General features: G+C 48.2%; 1 protein-coding gene across 4 annotated transcripts in view; it reads right to left on the reverse strand.

Annotated features, from left to right (window-relative positions):
* Window positions 1–15,427, reverse strand: part of SAMD4A (sterile alpha motif domain containing 4A) — a 102,613-nt gene that overhangs the window by 14,741 nt on the left and 72,445 nt on the right. For 2 of the 4 annotated variants that reach the window (XM_059473467.1, XM_059473466.1), the window contains exons 4-6: window positions 6,859–7,122; window positions 2,322–2,431; window positions 1,589–1,675 (exon numbers count right to left, since the gene is read on the reverse strand). In XM_059473467.1, the coding sequence (XP_059329450.1) occupies window positions 1,589–1,675; window positions 2,322–2,431; window positions 6,859–7,122 (461 nt within the window). The remainder of the gene's footprint in view (window positions 1–1,588; window positions 1,676–2,321; window positions 2,432–6,858; window positions 7,123–15,427) is intronic. The other 2 variants (XM_059473470.1, XM_059473469.1) reach the window with 1 other exon arrangement.

Below are 15,427 nucleotides of genomic sequence, written 5' to 3' on the forward strand. Positions count from 1 at the left end.
TATTTTTCTGGGAGAAAATCCTGCCCTGTTAACTAATAGAGGGGTGGAGCAGCTCTTTCCAAGAAAGCAGCAGTATTTAGCAGCGAGACACTGCCCAAAAACATCAAGTCCCACACATGCTCTTGTTTAGCAAAAACTGGATGGGAAGCCTGATGGAAAAGCAGAGATGTCTCCTCCCAGGGAAAGCAGCTCACAGGCAGCTCTGAGCCCCAGCAGAGCAGGACAGGGTCACAGTGCCACAGCCCAAACCCACCCCAGAGGGCTCCAAACCAGCCCCTGCCACTTCCCTCCTGTATTTCACAGCGTGCCAGGCTGGCTGTGCCAGCTGAGCTGGGCTCCAGCTCCTGCACAGCACCACTCAATCAACACCAGATTCCCAAATCCCAGTGGAGGAGTGGAGGGAGAGGCTGTGCAATAGCCTGGAAAACACAGGGCTGCAGCCAGCTCCATCCAGCTCTTGGATTTAATAGTTATTATTAATAACGGAGGTAAATATGGCTTTATTAGCTCCTGCCATACTCTGAGCACAAGCCCATATTATAAATAAACAGTGAAGCAGTGAGCTAAGGAAAACACCAATAAATAGCAACACACCACAGAAGTATTTAAAAGCCCCTAGTGGGAGGCTCTGCAAGTTGCTGTCTGAAGATGGTGCAATTAAGTATAATATAATACAAGGATAATAAATAGGGAGAGCTTGGGTGAGCTGCTCCCAGCCAGGCTGTGGTGCTGCTACTTCCCCAAAAGCCCTTCCTGCAGGGTTTAAGCTTTTGTTGATGTGATAAAGAAGTTTCTATTTATTCTCCTTGGAAATTCAAGCTGTTGTTCAGGCATTGATGTGGGTGTTTGGTGTTTTATCCCAGGACAGGATGGCCATATGATGTTCCAGGAATGATCAAATCTTTCTGAGCACCCTGGAGCTGGCCAGGGCTACAGGGTATCCATGCCAGCTGTGGGAGATGCATTAGGATCCATTCTGCAAAACACAGCTTTGAGCAATGTGGGCTAGTGGAAGGTGTCTCTCTACCATGGCAGAGGGTTGGGACTTTAGAGTCCCTGCCAGCCCAAACCTGTCACAGACATCTTTTATGGAAAATCCTTTCCTTAGGATTTTTCCTCCTGAGAAGCTGAGAGGCCTCAGGAACAAAATGTAAACAATGATTATCTGCTGCTGTGGAATGCAACAGGTGCATCTGTGATTGGTCTCATGTGGTTGTTTCTAATTAATGGCCAATCACAGTCAGCTGGCTCGGACTCTGTCCAAGCCACAAACCTTTGTTATCATTCTTTCTTTTCTATTCTTAGCTAGCCTTCTGATGAAATCCTTTCTTCTATTCTTTTAGTATTGTTTTAATACAATATATATCATAAAATAATAAACCAAGCCTTCTGAAACATGGAGTCAGATCATCATCTCTTCCCTGATCCTCAGACCCCTGCAAACACCGTCACACAAACCATTCTGGAATTCTGTGAAACAAATTGCATCAGATCCCCACAATATGTGTGAGCAAAGAGTACTTCACTACAGAATTAATTCCTGCTTCTTGAAAACACAAGAAATACAAAGATGCTTGTGATTACTTACCCCTTCTAGAGATTTGAGCAGGTTTTGTCTCTCTTTTAGCTTTTGGATACTGATGACAATTTTGTGTCTTGCGCCTTTGGTAACGTTCTGCAAAACCAGGATAAAATTTGATGTTAACACTTCCACAGGGCAGCTGGCCCAACCCAAACCCTTCCTCTCCTATACAGAAAGGGCTGCTAGAAATTAATTACATTTTTGAGTGCAGAGATTTGTGGGGGACATAGAAAACCACCCAGAGACTTGCTGAGGATGGAGATTTCCAGCTGGTCTGTCCCTCCCTGGTGCACCTCACACATGGAGAGCAATGGTGCTCCCATTCCTCTTTACCCCAAGGATAATGCAGAGATGAACCTGAGAGCAGTGGGGGTTGGAAGCAGATAATCTTTAAGGCCACTTCCAACATCAACCAGCAATATTCTAAGATTCTATGACATTTTCAAAGGCAGGCAGCCATCGAAGCCCCACTGCCTTTAAGGGAGTTGGCTACCACAGGTTGCACCCCTGAAACTCCTGAACTTAATCCCAGCTGGGAAAAAAAACCCCCCAAACACAGCTCCCAGTGATGGGACTTCCATGCTGGGACTCCAGCAAGAACACAGGGACAAGGTTTATTTCAGGTACAACGCGAGATTTTTTCACTTCCTAAGACCCAATTTCCCTTTTTCTTCCAACCATGGGAAGTCACACGAAGGGGCTTTGGAAGCTGTCACCCCCCAGGTGAGGTGGGACATACTTGTGCCTCGAGCTGGCACTCGGTGAGGGCCATCATCTCCTCGTAGGTCATCTGGGAGAAGAGGGCGGCGTACTTGTGCAGCCTGAGGCTCTTCAGCCAGGCTGGGACATCTGCAGCACAAGGGAACAACAGGAGAGCTCCAATGAATTCATGGAACGGCACAATCACGAGCAACAGCATCAGCACCAACATGAGGGGCATCCCAAGGGGCACCTCACTGAGCCTCATGGATCTTTGGGAGGATACAGGGCTGTGGGTGTGGATGGGAGGAGGAACCAGCCTCTGGATGAGGAAAGGAACAACAACAACCCAACATCCTCACAAGCTGTGTTTCTGTGGGACAGCCACTGGGAATTGGCCCACGGGGAACTGCACACCAAGCTCCTCACTGCTCTTCTCCCAGGAACATGGGAAGTGCTGCAGCTCATGCAGTGGTTGAGCTCAGGACAAGCAAAAGGCTGTTTGTGCATGGCAGACACTGATTTATGGCCTGAGGGATGGTGGTATGTGCTGAAAATGGAACTGGCTGCTTAAACAGAGCTAGAGAGATGGGTTTGGGATGGAAAAATGATGTGCCATCAAAGATGGCCCCACACCCTGCTTTAAAGGGTGAGCTGGGATCTGAAATGCACTGACTGAAATGACTTCTTCTTTCCCAGTTGTTAGCTGCAGTGTAGCACCTCTATGCCCAGCTGGCATGCTACCCCAAAATACCCCAAAAATACTGTGACATTCAAAACCCCATGGACTCCATGATGAGGTGCCCTCCATGGAGCAGCAATGTGACGACAAGCAGCTGTGCAGGGTTTGCAGGTTTGGGGCTCTGTGGTGACACCCCACAAGGGAGGGGGGCCCTGCAGGTGTCTGTGCTGCAGCACAGCACTGGGCCCGTGACGAGGTTTTTAGTCTGAAATGCTTTGTCAAATTAAGACCTGCTTTATTCAACACCCACAACCCCACAGGAGCTCTGCCACAGCCTTCCCAGCTGATGGGCTCTGCTCCCAGCAATGCCTTGTCCACAGTCCTTGTCCCCTTCCCTACCAGTGAGACACTGGGCAGCTCATTCCCACTGCTGGGACATCCACCTCATGGTGTGGGTGCAGAAAGTCCCACAGTGCTGAGCCCCACCTGCAAGCCAAGGATTGTCCATGACCCCTTCCTGAACCAAAGCCTCATCACTGGAAGGGACAGGGCAGGAGAGACCTTGGTTTGGTTCCCAAGGCAATCCATACACCTGCCAGAAGTGTCCAGCTGCCCAGGCTGATCCCAAACCCACCCTGCATCCAAGCAAAGAGGATGCAAACAATCCCAGCATGCTGCATCCTGCTCACACTCCCCAAATCCCAGACACACACAAATTTCATGTGTCAGTGAAATTCCTCAAGTGCTGCACAGGAGATCAACCCCACACCAAACATGGGGAAAAGCAATGACTGAGCACAGATGGGCTGAAATTCAGAGTTTTCCAAAAGTTCTGACATGCAACAGTCCCGAAGTCTGCTACCAGCACCCTCTTAAACTGATTTCTGTCTAAAATAAATGAAAACCTCTCAGCAAAAAGCCCCATTTCCAGCACAGGCTCAAATTTCACCATCATTTTAACACAAAACCACACCATTCTAGTGACAGCACATTAAAAGTCTCCCTGATCCCACATCCCCATGGGACACCTGCCTTTGGCACACATCCATGCCGAAGGCAAAACCCACAGGGATGCTTCCAGAAGAGATTCAACCTCACACAGACATTGAGCCCTGCAGGAAACCCTTCTCCAGCCTTTGCAGAAGCAGCTCTGCATCAGCCTGACTGGATCATGCCTCAATTTTGGGGACAGTGATGGTCCCAGAGCTCCCCTGCCAGCAGAGATGCAATCTTGGGAGCAGGCTGGGGAGAAGGAGCCACCCCAGGACAGACAGAGCATGTTCTGTGTGGTGGAGCTTTCCCCATTCCCACAGGGAAGAGAGGCAACCAGGAGGTGCAAGGACATCCAAGGTGATTTCCTGGTCCCTGGAAAGTCAAATTTCCCAGTGCTCTCCACGGATGGGTGAACCACCTGCCTGCAGAGCTACTCTTTAATCAGCAATTACCAGCAGCTAATTGCAAAGTCATGGCATGGCTGTCAGGAAATTTAGAAGGAAAACAACTCACTCTGCAATATTTACACACAGGACACCTTGGATACACTCCCAGCAGAAACTCCTGGCTCTACCCACACCTGCCTCCTGGTGCTCCCTAAGCTGTGCCCCAGGAATCACAGAATCCTGGAATGACTGGGGTTGGAAGGGACCTCAAAGATTATTTAATTCCAGCCTCTGTCCTTGGGCAGGGACATGGCAAGGGACAGACAGACAGACAGACAGACTGGGATCCATGGAGAACCAAGTGTCCATATCTTCCCCTGGAGAAACCAAGAGCTAGGATAAAGCCAAAGGGCATTTTCCCTTCAGCATGAAGATAGATGGAAAGAAAAGAAATGGGAGCATAAAGATAAACAGAAAGGAAAGAAATAGGTGACACTGGGGAGATAAACTGGTGAGGCAGATTGGGACCTGCCATGGGTTCCTCACATTCCAGTGGGTCTGGATCCTCCTGGATGGATAAAGAAGGGAGCAGCTGAGCAGGAGCAGGGGGGACACCCAGCCACAAGAGCCTGCAGGCACTCAGGGAGACGTGGCTGCAATTCAGGACTTGGCAGCAGGAGCAGCCAGCCTGGATGGGGAAGGAGGCAGCCCCATAAAAATGCAGCAAACTGTGTGTTTGTTTCTGCAGGAACCAGAAACGGCACGATCGGAGTGCACAGAACGGGCAGTCCTCTCTTCTCTTCTCTTCTCTTCTCCTCTTTTTTTATTTTTTCAGGAAAGCCGTGGGGATACAATGGGTCATATGCAGCTCACAGAGCTTTGTTATTTGAGGACTATGAGCTACACAGCCACAGGAATGCTGTCTGGAGGCAAACAAGCCTCTGCTCTGCTTCCAAGTCCGGTTTTGGGCAGCACACCTTCAATAAAATGAGGACTTTTTGGAAAAAATCCTGGCGGGGAGAAGCAGGAACAACCCCTAGTTCAGAAAACATCATCTGGGAAGGCAGTGGAATGGCTGAGCCTGAAGAAAACCCAGCTGAGGGGGGAGGACAGGGCAGGCAGAGACACCAGAGGTTGTGAACATCTGTTCTGCACGTCCCTGGACACGGGGACAGAAGCCATTTGGCTGAGTCAGCAGTGGGGGAATCGTTTGGGAATCTGGAAAGGGACAGCCCAAGGAAGGGTGGACATAGCCCAGCTGCACCCAACAGCAAGGGATGTGTTAATATGTGGGGTTATTTAATTGATCATCATCAATCACAGCCTCTGGGTTTTGTGGATTTGGCCACACAGGTTGATTGCACAGCACTGGGAAGTTTCTCTCCACGCAGATCCCGGAGCTGCAGCTGTGGATCACAGGGAGCCAAGCTCCCCATGGTCTCCTCCCCAGCTCCTTCTGCAGAAACCTGGAGAAATGTGGTGTTAAACAGCTTCCTCCCCCTAGAAACGCTCCCAAAAAGTTCTCCCTGGCCAGACAGCCTGCAGGACCTGACCTGCCTCTGTTACATTCCCTAGAACCATGAGGGGTTTTCCATGCATTTATTTCATGCACATCAAAGCCATCCAGAGCCAAGCCAAATGCACTCCCACATCACACAGATTTATCCACATCTCAATTTGTCTGTAATTAAACTGAAATCAGACCTTGTGACTGTTAAAAAATACAATTATTTCCCTATTCTGATACACCACTGGTTTGCACACAATCGAGCTGCTTTGCATTAATACAAATTGGAGTTGTTTAAATCAGTCTGAGAGCTGCAGGGTCATTCTCAGTCTGTTCCCAGGAACACACAGTTTGTGTGTTTGCCCAGTTTTTAGCTGTTTATTCCTCCTCAGCCTGAAGTTTGCTCTGCATCTTTGACTGCAGCAAGTGGGGTTCATTTTCTGCCTTGTTTACCACCAGAACCACATGTATTTATTGCCAAAATCTCTGTGAAATGTAGGTATAATGGGAAAACAACTGAAACACACAGGTTAAATTCACTGCAAACAAGTAACCCAAGCCAAAACCTCCCCAGATACTTGGTGGGTATCAAACACTGCAATGGCAAATCACACGTGGCTTGCTAAGCTTGCTCTAAGCTATTTTTCACTGTCATAAAAAAATAAAATAAAAAAAAAAAAAAAAAGAAAGAGAAAAAAGAGCACCACTTGCAGCCAAAAGCCACAGGCAATGGAAAAAATCCAGCTTTTTGCAAAGCTGGCAGCTCACAGGGCTTTGGGGCAAAACCAGCCCACTGGCACCCAAGTGCAAGATGTCAGATCAGGACCAGCTGCTACTTAAAGAAAACCCAAGGTGTTCCCCTAACCCTAAATCCCTAAGGTGGGGAGAAAAGGCTGGGAGGCCCCGTTTGGCCACGAGGATCCTCTCCCCAAAGCCAGCAGGGAGCAGGGGCAGCTCTTCCCCTCCTGCCTCTGGGTGCTGGGGGTGGGGGGTCTGGTTTGTCACTCACCTTTCATCCCACTCCCTTCCTCCTGGAATGTGTTACGAGCAGAAGGCTGATCTTCTAAATGTTCACTCCCACCACTTCCCGAAGAGGCTACACTGCTTTGTGGAGACAGGGGGGCATGATCAGAAGGGATGCACTGGGGTCCTCTAGCTCGTAAGTCCTCATGAGACATCCATCCATGTCCTAGAGGTTGGTTTGGCACATTCATGGGTGGGGTAAGGGACACAGAGCGTTTCAAAGGGCTGTGGTGTGTCTGGCCTGAGAGAACTGAAAAAAAAAAAAAAAAATAAAATCAAAGAGGTTATTCCCCCCTCGCGGCCCGGGATGCAGCAGAGTCCCCCGTAAAAAAAAAAAAAAGAGAAAAAGGAAAAAAAAAATCAAATGAAATTATAAAATGTGTGGTGGTGGTTGGCCATGGTGCCTGGCTGATGGCTTTGCAGCACCCCTGAGCCCTACCCTGAGCTCTCTGCTTTGTCTCCTGGGAACAAAAAGGATGGGAGCACCTGCAAGGAGATGGGGTCACACTATGAGCTACGCTGGGCTGCTCAAGGGAAGGTGCTGTGTGGATTCCAGCTCTAGGGAAAAAACATCAATCAAGCAGTTCTGCAGTGTAAAATCCCAGGATGGGGATGTCCCACAGAGATCCAGGGGCAGCATCTCTGTCTCTCCCTTTGGGTTAGGACCTGGCTTGTGCCCTGAAGCAGGAGCACTTACACATCTCCCAAAATCACTGCAAGGGTACTTCTCATCCATAGGAATGGCTCAGCCTTGTTGAGCCCTACTAAAATCACAGGACCCTGGCATGGTTTGCATTGGAAGGGACCTTACAGACCTCATTCTAACCCCCTGCCATGAGCAGGGACACATTCCACCAGACCAGGCTGCTCCAAGCCCTGTCCAACATGCCCTTAAACACTTCCAAGGACTATCTCTGTTTCAAGTACTGAAAAAAGTATTAAAAGATTGTTCTGTTTGCTTAACAAAATTCAAATTCCATCACTCAGAGTCACTAACCTACTGGTCTAACCATAAACAGAGTGTATGTAATTTAATGTACAGATTTAGGATGCAAACCAGGGAAAATTTCCCTGCTCCAGGAAAACCTGAGGGCAGAGGGATTAGAATGACCTTTCAGCCTACAAGAAACAGAAGCAAAAACTTTTCAATTTTTCCTTCCAAACCAAATTTTTAAACTGTACAAAATCTGGGGGAAATTCATTGTTCTCATGGCTTTTCCATCTAAAGCACCAAAGCCCTAAAGCTCCTTAATCCCCTTTTTGCATTTACAGCAGCTCACCAAAACCACTCAGACTCCTCTCCATGTTATTATTTAATAGAAATGAGTCTTGGTGGAAAACCCCCAGCCAGGTGCACTGTGCTGCAAAGGTTAAGCCAGGCTTAATTCCCAGCTCAGGCCTGGGGGAAAACCCCACCATCAAAGGCATCTTGCTGACCAGGAGAGGCATGAAAATGAGGAACTAGTGGGGTTACAAAAGGAGGGGAGAGAGAAACACCAGAGCACATTTGCATTTATTAACCACCTGCAATAAGCAGCTGGTACCACAGGCAGCTGCTGGATGAGGCAAAAAACCTGTGGATTTCTGTAATGCTTAAATAATTCCTACTCCTGAAAGGGTTTTCTTGTGCCAACACACAACACTGACACCACGCTCTGCAGGGAAGCACTGGGGTGGCTCGTGGGGAAGAATTTGTTCCCTTCCCTTTTAAAAACTATACAAACATCTTCCAGCAGTCTCTTGGCAGAAAAGGATGTCAATGAGATCCTGAGATTGCTTCCAGAGCAGTGTTATGCTTCCTACAGCTCTGCTATGATGCATCCCCATGGGGAAATAGATGGATTTCAGAAGGTCCTGGACAAGCCTTTTCAGCTCTTGGCTTTGCAACTGTACCCCCAAAACAGCATCTGTAGATGCCACATTACTCTCTCAGGAGAAAAATATATTTAGGATTTAAAACCCCCCAAAATATAGGGGGGAAAGTGGAACTGGTTAAAATGCATCAGCAGGGCTGAGTATTGGCCTCATATCACTCAGAGCCCTTCTGTGCCTGCTGCCCCCAGCCATGGTCACTGTGCCTTGGGGAGAGAATTCATCCTGAATTTGCAGTAGGAAAACCACTAATTTAGGAAATATTTGTGCCTCTCAGAAGGAGAGATGCAGAGAAGGGGCCAGGAGGACTGGGGTGAATTGTGCCCTTTCAGGAGGCTGCCCTGCTAACCCAGCTCCTACAGGGTGTGTGCAGACACTGGGACCCAGCAGTGCTCACACCACCCTGCACACAGGAGGGGATTTTTGGCATCAATCCAGCCCAGACTCCTTCACAAGCAGCAATACCCCTGCAAACTGCTGCTCCTCCATCTTAATTTCACGCCCCCTAATTAGAAGCCGGTGTCGGCTGAAGGAGAAATAATGAACTCCAAAGGATGGCCAGGGACAATGAGAAACCATCCAGTGAATCAAACAAAAATCAGTTCCACTTCTTTCCCTGAGATAATGCAACTCTGGATCCAATAAAACACCTTTTACCAAGCCAAAATTTTACTGAAGTGTGAGTCAGTTCCCAGAACACCTGGGATGCAGCAGGGAAAAATCCCTCTGCAAAGGATGCTGCAAGGCCCCAGCTCTCTGAAACCACCTGGGGACCAAACTGAGGTGATTTAAGGGCTCTTAGCACTGGCCTAACTTTAGAGTCTGCTTTTTATTGGTGATTATGTGGTTTCTTGCAAATCCTCTTACTCATTTCTATCAGCCCTGAAAATGCTGAGAATCCTGGGATGGCATCCCCTCTATTACTCTGTAATCCCCAGGAGATCAATAAATATCCATATTTATTATATATATTAATAATATATATTAATAATATGTATTGACAATTTATTAATATTTATTAGTAATTTTATTCATAATTTTAATTAATAATATTTATTAATGTTGTTGCTTGTGGTCATGCCCTCAACTTTTTGAAATAAGAGGATGTATTTCCAAAATTTTTTTGATAAATTCTAATTTATTTCCAAAGCTTCAGTTTATTGTAGGTCCTGACCTGAATTTGACCATTCTGTGTGCTTTTTGGAAGGTCCAAGGTGAATCCAGGGCTGCTCCTGGCTAAAATAAATGGTCCACGTGGGCTTTAACTTCAGCAGAATAAAACCAAGTGTGAGTTTATCACCTCACACTGATGCCTCCTCTTCTTTTACTACAAAAATATTAAGCTTAAATTTAAAAAGGAAATCTAAAGTGTTATTCTGGGCCAAGATAAGCTCCCAGGAGGTGGGTGGGCACGGCTGTCTCTCTGAGTGCTGTGAGCTGGGCAAACAAAGAGGGGAAATCACCACTCCAAAGGGCATCCCACGCTGGCACAAGGACCCCTACAGCCTTTAAGCATGCCCCACTTCTGGGTTAGAAGTGTTTTCCTGCCCTTTAGGTGCTGTAAGACTCCACACAGGCACTGCCTGGCCCAGCTCCTTCCAAGTGGGACAGGGGTTGGAGCAGATGGTGGTTTTCCCTGGAATCAGTGGGCTGGTGCTGCCTCTTTGCTCAGCCCACACCAGGACCAGGTTTCCCTGCAAGAAACCTCTCCGTGATTTCCAGACTGGGATCAAGCTCAGGGTAACATTCCCAGGCCAAAAAAGCAGAGGATGGAGAAGGAGTGATGGCAACAAAGCTCCCCATGACAGGAGGCAGCTGCTGACCACGCTGGGAGCATCCCTGTGGCACCACCCCCTCCCCAGGCAAATCTGGATTTATCTCAGAGCAAACCCTGCCTGGGCTGGCAGGCACCACAGCACACTTACAGAAACTCTGAGGCTGCAAGTGCTCTCACCCCCTGAAGCCTTGGCTTTGGGATTTTTCCCTCCCCCCTCTCTTTTCCCTTTTGAAGTGGTGCTGCCTATTTTGGGAGACAAGGGCTGATTTCAAGAGGGTTTTTGTTCACTGAGGACCATGTGGAACAGCGTCAGACATTTGTGTTGTGGTTTCTCAGGGTTTTGGGCCAATTTTTTTTCAGCCTGAGAAGGGAAAAGCCACCCATTCCTGTAATTAGAGCTGAGAAATTGGGCTCTGCAGGCAGACCTTCCTCCACACAGCGACAAGGTGCTCACTCCCCCTCTCCCTTCATGAAATCTGGCTTAGAGTGCTGCTAAAGTCCTTGATGAACACACTTGTGAGAGCTTCCAGTGAGAACCAAACCCACCACTGGGAGGATCCAGAATGCCTCCAGTCCCCACCATGCCCCTGATACCCAAAGGACCAGCATTGGGTCCATACATCAGGTTACAATTCCAAATAACTCTTCCCTGTGCTTGCAGAAAGGAAAAAGCACTGCAAGGAAAAAAAAAAAAAGGAAAAAGCACTGCAAGGTGGATACTGAACTCTTTGGGACCTTCTTTTGCTTTTTTAGTTTAAAAATGGCCCTCCTTGGCTGCAAAGCTGTTTATGGTGAGTCCCCAGGCAGCATCTGATCACATCCAGCTGCTTTCCTGGTCTGCTGGTACCTGGAGCAGCAGCCTGACCCCAAAAAGTGGGGATGCTTTCAATCCACACGAGGTTTTGTGCAGCCTGGAAGCTCCTCCATGGAGAGGGAACACTGAGCACCCCCCTCACAAAGCAAACCCCAAGTTCAACTCAGTCTGCCTCCTCCTTGCCACCCCAGTCACATCCTCTCCTCCAGGAAGGCTTCCCCGTGCTGGCAGAGCAATGCCCAGGGCTTTTCCAGCTTTTCCTTGCCCAGAGCCCTTGGAAAGAGTTGCCAGTGGGTCACACTGCTCAGCTGGCACCCAGCCTCCTTCCTGGGCACCTCATTCACCCTCTCCCCAGGCTGCCCCAGGCAGCCCCAGCACGGCCAGAGCAGAACTGATGGAACATTTTTCAGCTCAACATCCCCTAACCCTTGGAGCCTCTTTTTGTGCCTTTTTTTCCTTTAATCTCCCTGTGTTCTGTGGCTGTGACTTCTACACAAAATGTGTTTGTAGGAGCTGGACAATCCATGTGCTGGCCTCTGAACCATGAGCTATGAGCTGATCTAACCCATGAAGGGGTGAAATTCAGGGTTCCAAATGCAAGAAGCCACTGGGGAAAAGGAAAATTGTGGTAATAGGAAATTAGTGGTGTTAACCCCTGCACCAGGAAAAAATCCAATACAAGCAGAGTGCTGCCTCGAGCAGGGAAGGAGCACAGACTGCAGAAAAGGCTGTCAAGCAAAACTTTTAAAAGAAATGGTGTTTTTAAACACAGTTTCCTGTTGAAGAAACTGGACAGAGAAACAATAACCCGTTTGTTGCTGCTCCCTGCGAGCAGCGCATGCGAGGCTCAGCGGGGAAGGAACCTTCACAGGGCCTTTTGAAATTCCCTGCATGGCACAAACACACGTGGAGCTGCTGCTTGGCTCCAGCAGGAACTGCTGTGGCTGTTATTTACTCATTTGTGTGGCAGCAGGAGCGGGGCTGCATCTAAAGATGTGTAAATTCAGCCCCTGGTGGCTCCGGCAATCCGACGGGATGCGCTTCTGGAAGGGAGCCCAGCTTGTCTCAGCAGGCAGCAGGAGCTCAGGAGCTGCTTTCAGGCTCCTTCACAGAATTCTGGGATGGTTTGGGTTGGGAGAGACCTTAAAGAACATCCAGTTCCACCCCTGCCATGGCAGGGACACCTTCCACTATTCCAGGCTGCTGCTCCAAGTCCTATCCAACCTGGCCTGGAACATTTCCAGGGATGAGGCAGCCACAACTTCACTGGCCAATCTGTGCCAGGGCCTCACCACCCTCACAGCCAAGAATTTATTCTTAAAATGAATCTAAATCTCCCCTCTTTTAATTTAAAACTTATTTAAAATAAGTTTTAAAACTTACTGTAAATTTAAAGCTTTCCCCCCTGTCCTATCACTATCATCCCTTTCCCTCTTCTTTATGAGCCCCTTTGAAGTTCTGACATGTCCTTGCTTCCCACTAGAGCATCCAGAATGTGAATCCAACCAGGATTTACCTCACAGACAAAGGAATGCATGGAATGGTGGCTCAGGGAGGTGGGAATGGGTGGGGATGGAGGATTAGGGGGATGTTGCAAGGAGGTGCTGCCCTAAACCACCAAGTCTCTTGGGGTAAACACAATGCCCCAATGTCCAAGCCAATAAATGCATTTTTTTCTTCTAAACCTATACACAAACCACAGAAAATCACTGTTTTTCCCTGGGGAATCCTGGTCCATTAATATCAAATGCTGCTGTGCTGAACCAAGCCTCCCTAATTATCCCAGAAAATGGCTTTTGCTATGGGCTCCAGGGAGAAATTCCTCCCCTGCTCACCAGTGAAGCCAGATAAACAGCACTGGGATGCAGAAACTCTCCTTCCCAATGTCCTTTTCCACCCAAAAGGGATGTCCAAGAACATTTTAATTGTTCAAGCAGCAGCCAGGGCTCCCCAGTGCCTCCATCCCTGGTCTGAGGAACATCTCCCTGCTGAGACTTCCAACAGCATCAGATTCCATCACACTCCAGATGGGGAAACCCCTCCACCACTTAGAACCATTTCAGGAGGTCAGCCTGGAGGATGTGCATCCTTTACACAGCAATGTGCAACCTGGGGGAAACTGGGAGTGAGAAATGATGCGCCCTAAACCAGTCAAGTGAAAGGGGTGAATGCCAAACCTCTGGAATTGCCCCGAGAATCCCCAGTCATTAAAAAGCTGTGGAGTGAGAGCAGGGAGTGTCTTTAGCAGGGACAAACACATGAGGACAATGAGTGTCTCACACGATGTACATCCCACAGTACTGAAACACACCTGTAGCCTTTTCCATCCTTGCCAACTCATTTTGGATTTTCTCCTCCCTTGCCTCTTTTTAGCCACTTTCACACATTCATAAAAGCCACCTACTCCCCCTCTCCTGTAGGCACCATGGCACAAATTCTGCAAGACAAATCCCTCAGTGTTTCAACCTTCCTCTGGCCTCCACCTCTTGGGAACTCACACATCCCATCCTGAACACCTTCCCCTTCCATCTGGGCTGGCCATGTCTTATTCCTTCTTACTCCTTCTCCTATTTCTCTTTCAAAAGCATAAAATCTTACCAGCTCCAGGAGAACAGAGAAGCCTGCTGGTCTCTGAAGCCACCAAGGGGCAAACATAGCATTCAGTTCCCACCATGAGAAGATGCAAAAGATGGGACACCCCACGACAATGGTTTCTCACTGCCTGAGGACAGGGTTTGATGGGATTTTGGGAAGGAATTCCTGGCGGGGAGGGTGCTGAGGCCCTGGCACAGCGTGCCCAGAGCAGCTGTGGCTGCCCCTGGATCCCTGGAAGTGTCCAAGGCCAGGCTGGACAGGGCTTGGAGCAACCTGGGATAGTGGAAAATATCCCTGCCCATGTCAGGGGTGGAACTGGGTGTTCTTTAAGGTCCCTTCCAACACAAATCAGTCTGGAATTCTAAAATTCTCTGACTCCCAAATCCTGAACCCTGCAATGCTCCCCAACAATCCCCAGCAGCAACAGGACAGCCATGGCTGGCATCACAAACCAAGAATTAATTCTTTCCCATTACTGCTCCAAATTAGCTCAGCTCAGCTTTCCACCTCCTCTACATACCCACAGCAGATGCATCCTAAAAATCTGCCTTCATCATCCTCCAAAACATTCCTGATTGCTCAGATATTGCCTCTCACTGGAGTTATGGCACAGATCCCTGCTCCAGCTAACACGAGACCACATTGCTCAGCAAACAGGGGGGACCATGGTTACAGGAAAACATCAAATCAGAACAACCAGCCTGAAATAAAATTGCATAACGGATGGGAACAGCAAAACTCGAGGAGAAAATAAAACAAAATTAAAAAAAAAAAAAAAAAAAAAAAAAAAAAAACAACCAAAAAAACCCCAAAAAAACAGCTTCAAGGCTGCCAAAACTGAGCCATTGATTACAGAGCATTTGATCCATTTGCATGCAGAGAGCTTTGCTTTGGAGCTGAGATGGAAACAGTCTTAATATAGCTGGAGAGAAAATATCCTCCTTGCACTCTCCTAACTGCACTTTGATAGGAAGCAGCCACAGAGCAGATGGTGCCTATATATAATCACCAGACCTATTATCCCAGCCTCTTTTAGTAATTTGAAGGATGTGATAACCACAAGGAGAGCAGCAAATATTCCCCCCTCCTCCCTCCCTCCCTTCCCCTGCTAATTAAAATATAAAAAAAAGGAAAAAAAAAAAGAAAAAAAAAGGAAAAAAAAAAAGAAAAAAAAGGGGGAGGAAGCTATAATTATGGTAACGAATAAAAGAATCTCCAAATGAAGTAAATAACTATTTTGTGCACTGCTCCTTTAAACCAGAAGTCAAAAGTTAATTAAATAGCAGTGTGTTACTGAGTCAGGAGAACACAGCAAGTCCCAGTGCAGTGGGGAAGGAAGGAGACTGGAGAGGCTCCAGATGAATCCAAACCACAGCACTTGCACCCTCCTGTGTGCCCTCCTGCCACTTGTGTGCAGATGCTGTGTGATGGTGGGGGCAAGGAGAGCTCGTCTCTCTCCATTCCTCTGCTTGCCAAAGCCTGGGCTTGCACAGATTC

This window comes from Ammospiza nelsoni, chromosome 6 (genome assembly GCF_027579445.1).
Source record: "Ammospiza nelsoni isolate bAmmNel1 chromosome 6, bAmmNel1.pri, whole genome shotgun sequence".
Classification (NCBI taxonomy): domain Eukaryota; kingdom Metazoa; phylum Chordata; class Aves; order Passeriformes; family Passerellidae; genus Ammospiza; species Ammospiza nelsoni.